General features: G+C 37.2%; 1 protein-coding gene across 1 annotated transcript in view; it reads left to right on the top strand.

Annotated features, from left to right (window-relative positions):
• Positions 1 to 18197, top strand: part of RTKN2 (rhotekin 2) — a 33239-nt gene that overhangs the window by 12361 nt on the left and 2681 nt on the right. Inside the window, exons 6-11 of the mRNA XM_085301629.1 lie at positions 392 to 592; positions 5228 to 5322; positions 6811 to 6917; positions 8015 to 8146; positions 14653 to 14818; positions 16749 to 16856. Of these exons, the coding sequence (XP_085157755.1) occupies positions 392 to 592; positions 5228 to 5322; positions 6811 to 6917; positions 8015 to 8146; positions 14653 to 14818; positions 16749 to 16856 (809 nt within the window). The remainder of the gene's footprint in view (positions 1 to 391; positions 593 to 5227; positions 5323 to 6810; positions 6918 to 8014; positions 8147 to 14652; positions 14819 to 16748; positions 16857 to 18197) is intronic.

The following is an 18197-nucleotide window of genomic DNA, read 5'->3' on the forward strand; positions in this document are numbered from 1 at the left end:
TCTGATTTGGGACCCAGGCATGAACAGGTTTTCAATTGTATGATTTTTTTTGCGTAACAGTAGAGGCCAGATTTAAGTGTGTTTGAATATCTTCCCTGTGTATTTCCATAATGTGGGTTTTTTCAGTTTTTAAATCTAAACATTGAATTTCCTGTTTGTAATTGTTTATGGTTTAATTATAACATGCATCTTATGACTTCAGTACTAAGTTACTGCTGTGTACTCCTGTCTCTAATTCTGTTTTAAAGTATGTTTTTGCCTGAATCTGATGGGATTCTTTGCCTTGATTAGCAATATATGTTATTAAATAACATATATACACTGTAGCAGCATCCCTTGGCTGTATACTCAGTTAATAAATGCCCTGAATTTTTTCTCCATCTCCCTTTAGTGATGGCGCAGGACCAGATTTTCAGGTGAAGGTTGAAATATACAGTTGCTGTACAGAGGAGTCTTTATATGTAACAAACACTCCAAAGAAACTAGCAAAGAAACTTAAAACATCCATCAGCAAAGCTACTGGGAAGAAACTGAAAGCTGCACTGGAAGAAGACAGCCCTGAATCCCTTTTGCTCACTGACCCAGTCATCCAGTAAGCCGTAAATATGGATATTCTGTTTTATCTTTTTGTCTTTTTTCCCCAGAAATAGGCCAAAGATATTGTCAATATTTGGGAAATTGTGAAGAAAATGATTATTTCTGTACTTGCCCAAGTGAAATAAAATTTGCATTTCAAATAGGAAATGAGAAAGTAGGTGTGAATTCCAACCATGCAGCTCAGCCTTGGGGCCTGGTTCTGATCTTTAAACGTATGAGTAGACTTTATCTTTTTGCTGTACAGCTGCTAAATCCACTTTTGTTCACAAAAGTAATACTTTAACTAAATGTTAAGGAAGCTTGTGTGATCAGTCCGTGTCCCTCTGTCCATCTACTTTTCCTTCTCCTCTTTTCCTATCCCTCCTTCCCCCATGTTACTTTCAAACTTAGCCCGTTCTGTGCAATCTGGACAGCAAGGTAGACGTGTCAAAAAGTTACAGGTTTTGTGAGATAAAATAGCATGATGGGAAGACAGAAGAAACCTTTTGTTTACCCTCTTCCCTGATGAAGCTGACAGAGTTGTTTGTTGTGCCGAGAGTGCGTGCTGTACGCACAGGGGCCATTCTACCTGCTGGCTTTTCAGTGCAATTGTGAACTGCCTAAAGCATTTCATGGTTCCTAGCCACTTACCAGGAGTTTCCTTAATTGACTTGGGCACAGAACATTCTTAAATGACTTACTGGTTTTCAGTGTTTGTAGAAATCAGTACTGTTCCCAGTAATTCTCCTATGTTTCCTTTTAAAAGTAATCTATGATCTTTTGTGCATTTTTAATAACGTTAACAAGTTAACTAGTATTTCCTAGCCACTTTTATTTTATTGTGATTTAAGCAGAAAGTGCCTAAATTGTAAATACTAATAATGTTAAATTTTGTTTAGAAGATAATTGTTACAAAGAATCACTTTCTTTTGTGGCTGGTCAGTGGGGATGTAATATCAAATTCTTGCCAGTTATTGAGTATAGTTTTAGTCTTGCTCCATAAATCTATTTGCTTGTTTATAAAAGGAAACATTAAAGCGTATTCCATCTTTGTCAAACTGATATAACTATCTTGGCTTTCCTTAAAAAATATACATCCAAGAGATCTTATCCACAGAGCAAAGCAAATTTTATCACTAACTTTCCAATGTGTTCCACCTAATGACAATGTATGTTTCAATATGCATCCTCTCATGTGAATTAGCTTTTCACAAGCTCCAGTTGAGCAATGATACAACATTACAAGATATATTTTGCTTCATATATAACCACTAGCTTATTTGCTAGCCATATTTACTTGAATATAGATTTATATTTGTTTTTAAGGAAAAAACATCAGTAGAGAATCTAAGTAGTGTAGTTGTCTTCTCCTGTGGGTTTGGTTTTGGTTTGGGGGATGTAATTTATTGTATTTTTCTTTCCTCCATCTTGATGTCTGATGCTGCTTCTAGTGTACATCGCTCACAGTGACTGTTACTTCTTAACAGGGTTGAATAAGTAATGATGTGTTTAATGATGGCTTTGCTAGGTGATTACCAAAAAAGATTCTTGTAAAAAAATGTGTTATTACAGGCCTGAAATGAGTTGTCAATACTAGATAGTTTCCTGTTGAGATTTATATTAGTAAGATCTTGGTATGTAGCCCTTAGAGAGAGGGAGAGATTGTATCTCTCAGGTATTCTCAGAGCATTTTACCTGTCTAAAGTTCATCAGGTAAAATAAAAACAAACAAAAATGAGAATTTTCCTCACATGAATATGTTTTCTTTACATTTTGTTTGTGCAGGCCTGTTTAGAGCACACATGGGATGAAGTTCCTTTTCCAAAACTCTGTGATCCTTCTGTGTCCAACTTCTTGGCTTAGAAGTGTCCATGTTTAGTGAGGAAGCTGTCAGCCTTGCAACTTCTTGCAAAAGCTTAATGACAAAGTGTTTTGAGTGGTTGTTTAGATTTATTAACTTCAGTTATACTGATGCTCTTGTCTTAATCGTCTTTCTGTAAATATTGCTCTTTGCATTTTTATTTACCCACTTTAATTTTCTATTCCATCAATTTTACATCTTTATTTCTTACTTTTTACATTTGTTGTAGAAGAAGAATATGTTTAGTCCAAGTATACTATTGAATTCCAGCACAAATATGTTTCCCTTTGGAGAAGTCATCTGAGAGTCTCCTTGGGGCACATGCTTATTCACTTGCAGAGCTGCTCTACATATGGCCTTGCTGGTATTGCCTTTTATGAATCATTCTCCCATTGGGCTGGAGGCATGGCTTCAGTGTCCTATTTTTGAATTGGAAAAATCATTGCAATCTGTTGCTAGATGTACATAGTCCAATCTAATTGCATAATTTTTCTAGTTGGGCTCTTTTTCAGTGTCTGAGGATTATATTTGTTTTACCTTTCATTATTTAAGGCTTTATTGAAGGGTGAGCATGTTAGACTTTTGACTTGCAAGTTCCTCACTCTACATATCTGGATGAGTGAACTAAGACTGTGATGTCTAATATTGGGATTAATCTTCAGAAACAAGTTTGGGAATCTGAAATGTATTAATTCATGTGACCTCAGGGTAACATAGTGACACCTTCCCATGCCAGTGTCTGGTGGCAACTTTGGTGCCTCCATCTCTTGGTCGGTGAACAGATTTAACAAGGAGCCTTAGCCACGGATGTGCTGTGGATATGAGCTGAAGTTTTTCAAAAGTAAAATTATTACATGGAAGAATACTATAGAAATAAAAAGAACTGTATGAGATGCAGCAGGCAGATTATTTTATTACATGTAAAGAAACTGCCTTTTAAGGCAGTCAATTAATTCTATTAAATGTATAGGCAAAACAGTCAACAATCTTCATTAGCCTGTTAAATTTGAAAAAAGCTACAGATAAAACTTTCTGAAATTATATTGAAATTGGCTGAAAGGAATGACTGTTATGTTTTAGAAAGAAAATGTTACTTTGAAGCATATTTTAAAAGTGAAGTAGCAGGTTTTTTTTGGCAAAGTTGTGTGGCAATTAGTCATACTTTAGAAACAAAGTAACTTGAAAATCAGCAAAAAGTTTTATGTGAGAAGTAACTAAATTTTTTGTATAGTTTCAATACAGTAGTTATATAGTGCTTAATTGGATGGCAAAATATAATCAGTTGAGAATTTTTTGTTGATGCAGTTTTTGTTTAGATTGCGCTCTTGAAATCTTTTATAACAGTGGCCCTATACTCAGAGTGTTATGTCATATTTAACTTTCTCATTATTCCCTTGAAATAGATATGTAATAGACTTCAATGCTAATAATCTTTTTATCTCCTCCTTTTTCATTAGGCTTAGGTAGGCATCTGCCTTGCCTCTTTGCTTAGCCAGAGCTTTTAAAATATATATTCCCACTCTGCTATTGCAAAAAAAAAAAAATTTTGAAAAATATTACTACAGAAAATATTTTTTGTGAAGTGTACTATCTTCTTGTCTTTTACACCACTAAATTGTATTATGCTGGACTAAAGATATTTTAAGGATACGATGTTAGATCTATTAGGGAGAGTATGAGTGATACTAAATGGTTTGTTTTTTTGTGAACTTAGTTTAAACTGCCATTAGCCAGGTGGAATATTTACTGCATTGCTGGACTATGAATCTGTCACTCTACCTGAAGAGTATTTGGGGGAAAAACATTAAACATGCACCAAATTTATACTAGTTTATTCCAGGAATTGCATTCCACATGCACTGTGCTGAATTGTAAATATATGGGTTTTTTTTCCCCCTTCCTCTAGGCAAAATCCAAAACAAAGATATAACATTCTGAAGTCTGTAAGCACAATAACTGAAAGAGTCCCTTTATGCTACAAAACTCTGTATTACTGCACAGGTTTCTTTCTGCATACAAAGAATTAAACTATTAGATACTAATATAAAAAATATATATTGTATATATTGCAACTGTTATATAGTCTACAAAGTTGAAGCGAAAGAGTGGGGCAACATGGAGGAGCAGCATAAATACTTTTAGCTTTTAGCCTGTGTTTTCAAATAAAATAAGGTTTGTGTGATCAGTCTTTCTACTGGCTATAATAATTCTTGAATTTATTTAGGGATAGAAGCTGCACAGCTTTTAAAAGTTACTTGGTGTCTGATTAAAGGAGGAGAGGTGCTTTTGGCATCCTCAGGGAGCAGATAGCTTGGAAAGCACAGCCCTTGTCCCTGGGTTAGGCTGCAGTGGGAAGACAACAGCTGGCTCGTCGCCAGTGAGCTCCAGTCTGGCTGGTTGCCACCCGCGATGCTGCCTCCCCACTGGCATCCAAGAGCAGTGGACATGGGAAGAGCTAAGGATACTGAGCTGACGGGGCCAAACACTGCTGAACTTGACAGAGGGGCCTGGAAATGATGGGAGGGAGCTGGAGGCATGCAGAAGGTGGAGGGAGGAGATAAGGATATAAGAAGCAGCTGAACATACTGTGGAACAGTTCTGGTCCACAAGGAGAGCTGGAGATAGAGGAGTTCTGTGGGAAGAGGTTGGAAGAAGGCAATCTGTGGTCATGGACAGGCTCTGCCCTGCATCTCCACATTCCCCCGATGTGTTATCTCAGGCATGTCTAGACTCCCTTTAACTGCCTGAGGAGTGCAAACATTTTAAACATGCCTTTTCTTTCATGTTTAGTGGAGCAAAATACAGTTTGTTGGCATATGCCACTTTGGGGCTGGAGAGTGCTGAGGACAATTTCAGGACCCACAGCCTTGTCATTACAGGAAATGGTAAGAACATATGGTATCTATTTTTGCATTTCTGTCTTGTAAACTAAAGAGCTTAAGGAGGTTATTTTTCTTGATACTTAATATAGAACAACTTTAATAAAATGTTTAACTACTCTCAAATAGGGAGCTGTACACAGCTGAATAAACTAAAGTTGAGTTGTTAAGTTTCAAGTCCAGGTGAAAACTTGAATTCATTTGGTAGTTTCTTCTCTCATTTGCATCTCAGTCCTACGTCAGGCATAGCTATATACAAATTATTTCCTCTTCCTCAGAAGCAAGAAGTGTGTCAAAGGGAAGGGAACCTCTTTCCTGTGCAGTCAGAACGAAAGTAGAAAAATGGCTTTAACTCAGCTACGCTGTTTCCGGCCCAGATTTCACGCTGGACATAAGCATGTGTGCTTGCTGTTCACCTCTGCTCCTGGATTTTAGCTTTGGGACAGCAGAGGTTGCTAGTAGCAGCACTACACCTGAATGCTAACCTGGGGACTATGACTATGCTGCAACTGAGTGTTATGTTTTAAGTAGCAAGTGTACAGTTTTTGGCTACTTAATCCATCATTTTCTTAAAGGACAGCCCCTCCAATGACCCTTTCTTCCCTCCTTTCCCCTCCTTCAATTATTAATTTAACACACGAAACTTCATATTTTACTGTAGCTTCTGGGAACTTTTACATAGGCAAGTTTGGCCCCAAAGAGAATTTCAGTCTTAGCACTTCATATTCTGAATAAGTAAAAGTTTGAATTTATGGGACATTTGTTTCTTGAAGCCTTTCTTCATCAGTATTTTAGACTTTTTCTTCAAATTCCTTTTTCTGTCATTAATTTACAAAACCTGCTCTGGCGAGAAATGATATATCTGAGTATTTTGGTTCATTATAGGCACTTCTGAAACATGCCTAATGTCAGAATCATGTTATTGGAACATTGTATTACCTGCTTCTAATTACAGAAGAGAGAGCCTATTATATAGCAGAGCTGAGCGAGGAGAATTATTGCTGTTTATAAGAAGCTCCTTGAAATTCTAGATGTTCTTCTAGTGCAGAACAAGTAGATACAAGTTCTGAGCCTTAATAAAACAGGCAGGAGCTAAGTACTCATGTGTAAATGTAGCTGTATGCCATAATGGGATGGGCCCATCCTACTAGATGGGATGGCCAGTATACTCATCTTTCAAAATGTTTCTAGCTGCGAAATGAGATTTAAAACTATATGTTACATAAGAACAAATTGTTCTTGCAGAAAGATATCTCTGTTTTTACTTGGATTTTTTTTTAGAACTTCTGATGGTAAAAAGAAAAAAGTAAATACTGAGGACTAAAAATCAGTTTTAGTATAAGTCAATATTATGAGGTCTCTTTCTTTAAATGTAAAGAAGCATTCTTTACATTTATGACCTTCTGATTCTAAAAATGGGTGTAGAAAATTAAACTGTAATTTTCTGAGAAATATTCGGACTAAATGTTTATATTCCCTATTCTTTACCTCTAGAGGAATCGTCTTTTTGGCTCCCCTTGTATGGAAACATGTGTTGCCGTTTAGTGGCTCAGCCATCCTGTGTGGCTATGGATGTGATGGCAGGGTTTCTTAACCAGCAGGTAAAAAGACCTTATTTTTATTTTCATCTGTTAATAGCTGTCACTGTGAGTCGATTGTTATAGTATTTGCCTTTTCCTGAAATGCTTTCTTGAGAACAGGTATTTGTTGCCTGTTCTACCTAGGGGTAGCAGTGGGGGAAGTCTATTTCTCTGCTGCCATTTGGAAGCAGTGACTTCCGTGGCTGAGAGCAAAGAAATGTATGTTGCCTTGATGTGCTTATCAATAAAGTTACTTAGGCTGTTAGATAAAGGTCAACCATGGCTGTCATTTCAGAAGCAGTTTAGGCAGGTACTTCACAGCAGCAAGTGGGCTCTCATTGTGCTGGCACAAGAGCTCATATCACAGCGCAGTGAATCTGACTAGGGGACTGTGCCACATTTAAATGCATTCCTCCAAAAATGATTAATCTGAACTCAGTTTACTTCTCTGTTTTGGTTTATCGTACAGCTAGGCAAATAAGAAGGGGATAGCTAAGGGCCAGAGGGGCCGGGTCAGTTATCAGGAGTTTAAACTGGTCATGAAATTACAATGCATTGATGAAAATTGTTCAGAGAATTCGAGAAAGTGAAAATTCTAGATAAATGTTTCTGTTGAATTTCTGAACTGTGTATGTCACTTCCAAAGTTAGGTACTCTTTTTATTTCTTTTCTCGTGTAATTACTGTAGTTAATAAAGGTGACTTCTTTCTTGTGGTAGACACCAATAGAAGGTGATTTCTGTTTGTCTGTCGAAACCAGGAAATCCTGTACTCTGAGTGTCATACAAAAAAAAAAAAAAAAAAAAAAAAAAAAGCTCTGCGAAAACTGTAAAACACCAAAAGACATTTTGAGTATTAGTAACATTGCAGAACATTTCAGAGCTACTGACTTCAGTCTTTTTTTCAGGAGAGCTCAGTGTGGTTGGTTTTGATCATACAGACTGATCTGTGGATACCTTGTATATCTTGGTCTTAAATCGATTCAAGTCTGCGTGTATGTGGCTGGAGTGTTTTTTGTTTTTGTTTTTCTTTTGGTGGTGTGTGTTGTTGTAATATGTGATCCGAGTTGATATTTAGCTGGTTTATGTTCAGCAGTTTCTGACCGCTTCTTCCCTTTAGCAAATGATGGGAAGTGTGACTAACTGGAGGAGACTGTATTGCATACTAAGAGGCGGCAAACTCTTTTGCTATTACTCACCAGAAGAAATTGAGGCTAAACTGGAGCCAGCATTGACAGTTTCCATCAACAAGGTAAAACAGACTCTATTTTTTTTTTTGGGGGGGGGGGGAGTAGGGTGGTTGAATTTTTTGCTTGTTTTTAAGATGTACCTAGATTTATTCGGGCTCCAAGCTGCTGGTACGCAGAATGTTTTATAGGTAGCATGTGGGTGGGATATGCCTCAGTGAAATTTGTGCTCACTGAATTTTTTAACAGGGGTATTACATTTTTTAGCTGAGGATGAAAGTTCTTTCTATTGCGCCAGACCGATTTACATAGAGGAAAAAAGAAGGATGTTTTTCTTTAGAAAGTGATAATGTCTTATGTGACTGTTCTGTGAGAGAGGCTTTGGAAATTTATTACTTAGTCTTTTAGCAGGGCTCTGGTAGACTTCGATCTTTGGCAAAGCAGAATTTTAACAAAAGCTGTTTTTGTTGATGCATGTTATTTGGTCACAGTCTAATTAGAAGAAGAGCTAGAAAGTTGTTCAAAATATTCTACTGCCTTAGAATAAAATGCTTTTCTTAATACTGGTTTTGTATAGGGCACAACAAAATGGGAAGTTCTGTTCTTTAGGATGACATTATTATTGCTTTCAATACCTTGTTTGGTAAAGTCCAGATTTAAAACATCGTGTTTCTTTAGCCAAATAATAAAATTTTAGGTATTCAATTTTAGATATTTAACTATTCAACTTGGAAATGCTATTGGAAAGACTTTCTAGAAGGGAGAGCATTAGGGTGAACAAATGCTTTCAAAGAATGTTTTTGGTGCAGTCATCAAGAGTTAGTATCACATGAGGATGAGCAGAGGAATTTAATATTATTTGCAATTGACCTAGCTAGATCTATCATACGTAAGTAAAGACACACATTTGGAAACTGTGTTAAGCACAGCTTGATCTGGATTCTGATGCGGTACTTCCGTGAACGCTTGATGCCACACTAATTTTGAAAGAAGCATTCCTGCCCTCCAGTCGCTCATTCTAGCTGCTCTGCTGCTTTATGCCATGATGTGCATTAGGGCAGCTGACTGATGAATTGGACTAGGGAATTGATGTGGATTAAAATTAGCTTATCTAGGGGAAAGAGGAGAGTTGGATTTCAGCTATGGTTCCCTGTAATAAATTATCTTATCCAATTCACTACATGGCTACAAAAATGCTTGTGTGGTTTAAAGAAGGAGATGGGGTAGGACTGAGAATTCATAAAAATGTAAAATAACAAAGAACAACTTCTTAAAACAACAATATTGGCTTTTAGGGGTTTTAAAGTTTGTGAAAAATTATAATTGGATTCCTATCTACACGAAGACGTATATAAACTAAATCTTTTAACCAGGGATAACAATGTGGCCTGTTTTTGTTAGGACTTTATTTTCAAGTGTTAAATGTTTTCAGTTACTTTTTCAGTCGCTTTCAGTCACTTTTAATTGCAGTAGTCTGTCTTTGTCGTACATCTACTTGTTTTCCAGTAGTTCACAGTATCAGTTGGAAAATGATAAACTTCAGTAAAATACAGAGTGACTAAATCCGTATTTTAAAAAGTGACAGAAATATTTTTAAATATTATCTGCAGGGCTACCTTCTAGTCTTTCCTTGGAGGTCAGTGTTTTGGTTTATATCCTTGTTTTGTTTTTCTCTTCCTTTTAAAATCAACATATTCTACTGAAGTGTTTTGTTCCTCCAAGTTACCAATACATTTACAGTCTAAAATCCAGCTTAATAAGCTTTTACTAGGAGAAGGTCCATGTTTGCAGAGTAGTCATCCTTCAAGATAACATGAATAAGGTATATAAATCACATACCTTATACTATTTTATGAAAACGTCAGCTGTATATATATGCTGGAGAATAACTATGAAYCACAATTAATACAATATTTGGATACCTTACTACTACAGGAGTTTCTCTCAAAAATAATTTAACATCAGTAGATATTTTTGATTTTTTTTGAAAAAGATCAGATTAAATGAAGCAAATTAACCATGTGGATTTATCTACTACATGTTGTTACAGAAACATTAATTTCAAAATCGAAGGTGAGATTTAACATCAATTCTAGACATTCTAACTAAAATCTCTCCTAGCTGCATATGTGGCATTTTTATTTGTAAGGTGAATCTGATTCTTAACATGTGATTGAAAGATACTTTGTGAAAAGTAATGAAATCATCTAGATTTATGATAAACTATCTGGAATATGGGCACACTGATGGACTTACATCCCTCCCCTTTGAATCATTTGACAGAAGTGACCATTAGGACTATCAAAGCCATTACTTCAGATGAATTTACTGCTATTGCTGTTGAGCAAGAACGTCTGTGGCTTTGCAGTTCCTATTTTGCAAGTGTTACTATTGTTGTTCCAACTAATTGTGTTTGTAATACATCATATTGCACAACTAAATAGGAAAAGATGAACAGTATTTTCTGCAGCAAATGGCTGGAATTCTATCTGCACAAGAAATATTCCTTATGAACCCGTTCCTAAAATTTCAGTTTTTTTGATTTGAAATGAAAAATAACCTGCACATGATAGTTCAGCAACACAGTGTGCATGCTGGTGGTTGACATTAGGAGCCCATCACCTGGAGGGCCCTGCAGAGTACTCGCACAAATGTTGGTGCTTTAAAAGTCCTAAAAAGCATTTGGTTTGTTTCCTCATAGGATGGGCAAGTAGTAGGTGTTTTACTGGAAGTTCTGTTATGGTATCTTTGATTTTTGCTGTGTTGCTGAAAACTCCCTGTTTGACTAGGCCTTGAGGCCAGCCCTAGGAAGGGGCAGAGTTGCTCCTTCACATCCATTCTTTCTGACTACTGCATAGTGTGTGAACGTAGATGTTCCCTATGCAGATGGTAGTAGATACCATTTCTTTAACAAGGAGTATTGTATACACGATCTTTACAAGGATTCTTGAAGAAACATGGGATATTATGATTGCTACGTGAAAGTGAGCCTTGTCTGAAATGGAAGAGAGACAATGTCTACCCAACTTTGTAACAGGAGTGGACTCCAGTCAGTATGAGCCTGGAGCAGAGGTGAGCGTGCCATGGCCAAAACAGATTGATCCAAGCATGAGGCAGTGCAGAGTGGGACCGTAGATCCAGGACTTTGCTGCAGAAAGGAGAAAAGGGGCACGCAAACACTGAAAAGAGCTGCGTCTATGAAAATGAAGTCATTCCTGTACTAGGGACAGTTCCCTTGCTTGTAGTAAGTCGTGTGACTATGAGCTCCTCTTGGGTAAGAGCCCTTCATAGATGATGCTTTGCATGTCCAGAGGGCAGTCTTTGACTGGTGGCCGCCTGCTCGTGCTTACCAGGGACTGCTGTCCGCTCGAGCCTGGGTGCAGCGCGAGGGAGCACACGCGCATGTCCATAAATACATTTCTGTTGGACCCTGCTTCACAGGGGCTCGTTCCCCCGAGTTTACTCTATTACCAGGTGCCTCCTGCTTTCTTCTCCGCAGTCTCCTTTCATTCACAGTGTGTCAGGGAAATCCACCACTGGTGAGAGCAGCTCCGAGTATATTCATGCTCTATATCCCACCAGCTGGCTTAGCAAACCTTCACACATGTGAAAAATATATTGGAAAAGCACAGATTAGTTAAATGCTTCCAAGTATCTCTATTATCTCATGTCACATTGTTCAATTTAGTTCTGCAATTGCTTGAAAGAGATTGTGGATTTGGGCAGGGGAAGCAGATATATCCAGATCCCACGTGGCAGACCTTGTAACACAAATGCTTAAATTGAGTGGTTATGAAACTATGCTTTATGGCTCCCCAGCGCTCCGCAGAATGCTGGCTGCTCACGTAACGCCGTCTCTTTCTCCTGGCTTTTAGCTGTTGCATTACACTGAAGACAGCTAAAATGACATAGCAACCCTAATATTGTTCTTCCAGATTATACTTACCACATTATACTTGCCATCCAGTTGCCACATGGACCTTGCATTAATACAAGTTCACAAAGCAGCGCAGATGAAAGGAGGAAATGTCCACAGCTAATCTGGTGGATTCAGTTTTATTATTATGTTTATTATGTTAATGTTTGAAACATGCAATTTTAAATTTAACCGTATTTCCCTACTTTTGCCTAGAACAAATTTCATGGAAATTGTTGACATTACAGCAAACCCCAGCACAACAACAGAGTATATTTTGTTTTCAATGCTGTTCTCTTTATTTCTTGGCTTTTTTTGGGGTACTAAAATCATAAGTGAGATTTGTTATATATAATTTGGTTTGTTTAATCTTAAAATAGATGCACAGACCTGAACTTTAGACTATTCAGCATTTGTCCTAAGAAGTGTAATTTGTGTTGATGTCTTGAAATGATAAAAAAAACACTCTGCTCCTCAGTTTGTCAGAATTGGCTTAGCAGGAAAGTGCTGAACCTCAGCAATGATTTTTTTTTTTCCTTCTGTTAATTCTGCTTAACAGATAACCCTTCCAGAGGTATGCTGTCAGGCAAAGAGAATTTTTTATTTGGGGGCAAAGGTAGAGAGGAAGGTTCCTATTTATATTGTTCTTAGAAATATCATTTCCCTTTTCATGCTTCCCCCTCCCCTTTTTCCCATATAGGATGTAACACTGCCTTCAGCCTACTGTTTAACAAGATTAAACAGTAGAGAAAACTGCAATCAATTGACTGTTCTGGTCTTTGCAATAGCTGTAGCAGAGTAGATTCAGTTCTCTCTAAGACTGACAGGTTACACACTATTATAACATGGTACCTTAAGATACTTTACTTTTAATGAAACCAGGCTTGTAGTGTAACTCATCCAAGCTTGGTAAATTCATCACCCCATTACTGTAATGGCATCTTGTATTACTCGTTAAATATTCAAGTGTCAGGTATAGATTGTGGCTTGAGGATTTATCTCCTTTGAATAACAACATATTTGTGGGATAAAACCTGCAGCAAACATCATTAAACAAACTTCTGTGTATGGTATACTTGAAGTTCTTACCTGTCAAATGTTAATCTATTTGATTTAATTTTTTGCTGGTATCTATGGTTACCTGAGTTAATGGGATATAGAGCACTTATGGATGAATTACTTCATGTCCTATTTTTAGACAGAAGAATTTAAATGAGCATATCCATCAGATATGCTACAAGCAGCTGTTAGTATTTCAAGCGGTTACCTCAGTAATGCATTTAAAATCTGGGGAATGTTCTGCAAAATGATTTTTGGTTTTCTATCAGAACTAGGCTTATCCCCATGGGATCCAACATATAAACTTAATTTCTGTAGGTGTGTAGTTGACATCTGCAGATGTTTGGTATTTGGTTGAATTGTGTAAAAAGGAACATGGTTGGTATGTCTCCACTGTATTTTGAGGAGCACTTGGAGGCCTCTCCTGAGTCGGATTCCCCGTCCCTCCAGGCAGGAAGTACTCCACCCGTCAAGCCCGTTGCTTGGTCAGTCAGTTTGAAATGCAGATGCAAAGATGCTTTAGGGGGCTCTGCTTTTACTTTTGTAAATAGATTATGTTACTCATTTTCATTTCACTCTCAGCATTGTAATAAAGAGCAGTGTTATCTAGCTTTGTTCAACTGCACTTGTAAAACTACTAAAACCATTCAGTATCTTGCACCATTTTTTTTCCATTCAATTAGAAAGAACTTTGTATTATAGTGCTATTTCATATTTAGTAATTCCACTATAGAGAAACCAAATACTATAAAAATACCACTGGATCCAATCTAGATGGTAAAATTAGTTGAACCACTCACCTGAACAGGAAAACTCTTGGATGAACCGTACTACTGCTGCATAATTTGAGGACCTTCTTCATCTTAGCTGAAGAAATTTCATTTATTTCATTTATTTATATTTGTCATATATGTGTGTGTGTGTATTTGTTTGTATGTATCTCTCTGTAAATAAGACAAACCCAAAATGTTTATTTTGAAGTAACAAATAGACTTTCTGCTATTACACCAAAGTGTTATTTTCATGTTGGGAATTTGTTCTAGTAGAAATTTATGGGAACTACTAAAAATGCTCCTTTAAATGTGGACAAGGTAAGCTTCTTTATAAATATTCCTGTCATGGCAGCATTAACAAAATGCCTTGATTGACGGAAACGAACGTAAAAAAGTTTAGACTATATCTGACAAAATTCACTCACAGAAGTATGATAGTAGACCTAAATAATACGTATAAAAATGTGATTGAGCAGATTAAGATTTCAGAGAAAAGCAGCTGCTTGCTGTTATTTTAGATTACTTGCCAAACTATTCTGAAGAAAGATGAACTGCGTAAGGTGAATTAGTGAAAAGGAACCGTAAAATGTAGTCTAGAACATGTAACTATAGTGCAGTAACTCTGTTCAGTTCCCTTGTTTTCCATATATTAGTTAATTTTTAACCCTGACTTTAGGGATGTGGGTTTTTTGTTTTTTGGAAACTAACCTAGATTAGAGAAACAGCAAAATGATGCCTCTGTTTTTGCTGTTGCTGGCCATATGGTGATATGAACACAGAGGTGAAGCGGTAACTCATAACCACAGCCTGTCATCATTCCTAGGAAACTAGGATTCGAGCTGTGGATACGGACTCCAAGGGAAGAACTAACAACTTTTCTGTTATCAACCCTCTGTCTGGAGAGGCTGTGACTCAACTTTTTGCTACTGACAGTAGGGAAGAACTTCGTAAGTGGATGGAGGCTTTCTGGCAGCACTTCTATGATCTGAGTAAGTAAGCAAGCAGCTCTGGCATCATGCCCTGCAAGTGTGGGAGGTTATGTAACATCAAAGGAAACTCTGAACAATTTGAATTGCAATTGCCTCGTAATCCTTTGTTTGCAATCATGAGAAAAAATGTTCTTTGGGATATTACTGAGCGATGATCTGAGCCACTGGAAGGCAAATATTTGACTAAACCAACCACATGTTCAGTTTCTAGCTTTGCAGAAAATCAGAAGCAGAATAGGACCACCTGTTCTCACAAGATCTTGATCTGTTCAAGCACTGTTCCAGATTTTTTCTTTTTCAAAACATCCCTTCAATCCTTCCCAACCTTCCTCCTCAGTAGGAAGAGTCCATCTCTGCTTATGCATCCTACCAGGGCTGTGTTGGTTTGTGAGGTTCTACAAGCATGAAACCTTTGGGCATGGGGGCATTACTGGAAAGTGAGGATGCCGGATTCCTGCGTGACCTCTTTAAGTGTTATCTGGGGCCCTGGCAAAAAAGAAGGTTCAGTCAGCTCTTGCAAACGGGCCCATGGATGTAGGATCTCCTTGCTCAGCAGCATTATGGATGAATTAAATTGTAACAATTACAACAGGGATTACCTGATTCTGTTGGTAATTCCAGGATTTTGGTACCCCTGGCCACAGGGGAATACTCCCACCTAGCCACACTACAATCCCGCCATGCAAATGCCCTCAGCTTACTTTTACCAGCTTCAAGTAGTAGCTGAGGCTTTATGACACAAGGTGGGATGATAAACTGAAACACTCATCCCCTGTCTTGCTTCCCTTTTCACCATTCTTACATGAGATAAATTCATGTTAGTTTAAGACAGCAAAATGGTAGTGAAGCAGCATGCTGCATCGCTTGTTTAACCCCCCCAAATATTATATGAACTATATCGAGAAACTAATTTATCTTTGTCTTCCGATATTCTAGTAGTTTGACTCAGGTTTATTAAGATCAAAGAACAACTGTCAGTTACTACACCATCATTGACAGAGTACAGCTGATGYCCGATAGTCATTTTCAACAGGTCAGAAAAAGAGCAACCAGGTCAATTCATGAAATATGAGGCTTTAATCAGAGGCCACATGAATAAAATCAGTGAACTGAGGCTGTGGAAACTGGGTACTTTGTATTTCTTCTTCTTTTAACTCTGAGTTATAATGAGAAGAGGTTCTATCAATTAAAAAAAATACATCCAGCAAAACTAGGACATCCTCTTTAAATTAGCTGTGGAGTGGGGTAAAAGTATTACTTTTTATTCATTATACATAGAATATCCATGGATTTTTTTTTTGAGACATTTTCCTTAGGTGCAGAATAAAAATGGGTCACTTGGCATTTAAATGCCTTTTTTCTTCAGTTATTCTAAAATTCTCTTAAAATTCACGCACTGTGAAAACTTGGGAGTGACAGGAATGAATGAAGTAATTTCACTGTGTCTTAACGTCAAAATTTATTAATGGAAAAAGAGATTTCCTTGTCCTTTAACAGAGAGATACGTGTTATTCTCTATTAAAGACAGCATTATTTCTTTACTGTAACAGATGTGTACCACTGAGCTTGCTGTGTATTGGAGTTCATCCCCCGATAACTTTATGAAGCTTCCTCACCTTAAATTACCACTTTAATTCTTTTTCTGACGAATTTGTACTGAGTTTGGGGATTTGAAAACAAATTATGATATTCACTCTCTGTAGTACAATACTACTACTAAGATGCTTAAAGATAACTTATGACCCCCTGCTTAAAAATTAGAATGAGTTCAGAATTGAAGATAGAGTACTTCCTGAGCATTTGTACTGAAAAAAATAAATGCTTACTGTTAGCACTGCTTTGCAGAGTTTCCTAACACAGCCTAACAACTTCAGGTTTTTTTCAGGCCGAAGTGTTGAAGTTCCAATCATTGTTCTCTATCCTCTCTCAGGCCAGTGGAAACATTGTTGTGAAAAACTTATGAAAATTGAGATTATGTCACCACGGAAACCACCTTTGTTCTTGACAAAAGAGGCGACCTCCGTCTATCATGATATGAGTAAGTGGGATTTGTCTTTTCAAGCTGCAGGGTAACAGAAATAACATTGTCTGTATTCAGATGGCTTCTGGTGTTGATGCTGAAACAGAGATTTTCAAGGGCAATTCAGACAATGAAAGAGCAATAGAACTGTATACCAAGGAGTTCACATTAAATCTGCATTTGTAATAGCAGAAGTAAAAAATGTGTTTTTATACCCTGAACCAAAAGAATCTGTAATCTGAACTGTAGTTAGGGAGCCCTGAACACATTCAAAAAAGCTGTCATTAGAAATAAAACACTCACTCTGAGTAGTATAAAGCTCAGGGAATGCAAGGTCGAACAGTCCAGTCTTCCAACTAATAATGTCTTTAACTAGTTGCATGGAATTATTTGCTGGTTTTAAAGTTACATAAAGGCTTACCCAATATCTTACCAAATTGTCTGATCTTCAGCAACAATGTTGAAAACATGCTCAGAGAGTCTATCTAGCATGAATTTGAGACTCCTACTTTTGCAGAGTGAAGTGCTATGCAGCAGCAGGATTATTTTAATAGTTTCATTACAGAAATAATATTTATGGACTAGAAAAGTAGGTCACTTTGTTTTAATGGATCCAATGTAGTATTGGCTGAACGACACTGTACAGGTATAAATGCCTGACTACTTGCTGCCTGAGACTGGAGTTGTAAAGATGCTCAAAATGCCAAGGGGGGCATCCAGTTACAGTGCATCAGAGCACTGGACAGTCAAAAAAGTCCTGTCTGAGCTATGAATGTAGAGCGCAGAGGCAGCAAATCAACTATACAAAAATTCTTGGAAGGTAGTATGAAATGTACCGTAATTCTGCTCATACTTAAACGTGTCAGTGAGGAACAGAACAAAAATTCTGTTTCATTCTTTATCTTTTTTTTTCCACTTATTCCTAATATTCATAGGGGAAAAAGCCCAGTATTTACACATTTAAAAATCTGTCAAACACCACTAGCATATGGCCTGCAATAGGAAAGATGCTGCTGCTGTTTTAAGGGTTAGCACTACTGCTATACACATGGAAAACAAGAGAAAGAAACAGAGTAAGGCAATCTTAAAGCACGCAAAGAAAAAAAAATGTAGAACTGTCCCATTCTCTGCTAGCTGGAGGCTGAAGAGTTTTTGGTCAGATTTTTGCACTGGCCTGCTGTGAAATGAAGCCTTCGAAGTACTGTACAACAAAATATTATCTAAAATAATGTATATAGCTTTTCTAGTAGTACATTATTTCTTTTCTACTTGGAATGAAATACCAGTGCCTATCCTCATGCCTCAATGCCAGCTGTCATGAAAACAGTTGACTGTCACCTCAGTTCTCTCTATGCAAGC

The sequence above is a fragment of the Rhea americana genome, unplaced genomic scaffold (assembly GCF_003343005.1).
Source record: "Rhea americana isolate MKP2758 unplaced genomic scaffold, rheAme1 scaffold_179, whole genome shotgun sequence".
Taxonomy (NCBI): Eukaryota; Metazoa; Chordata; class Aves; order Rheiformes; family Rheidae; genus Rhea; species Rhea americana.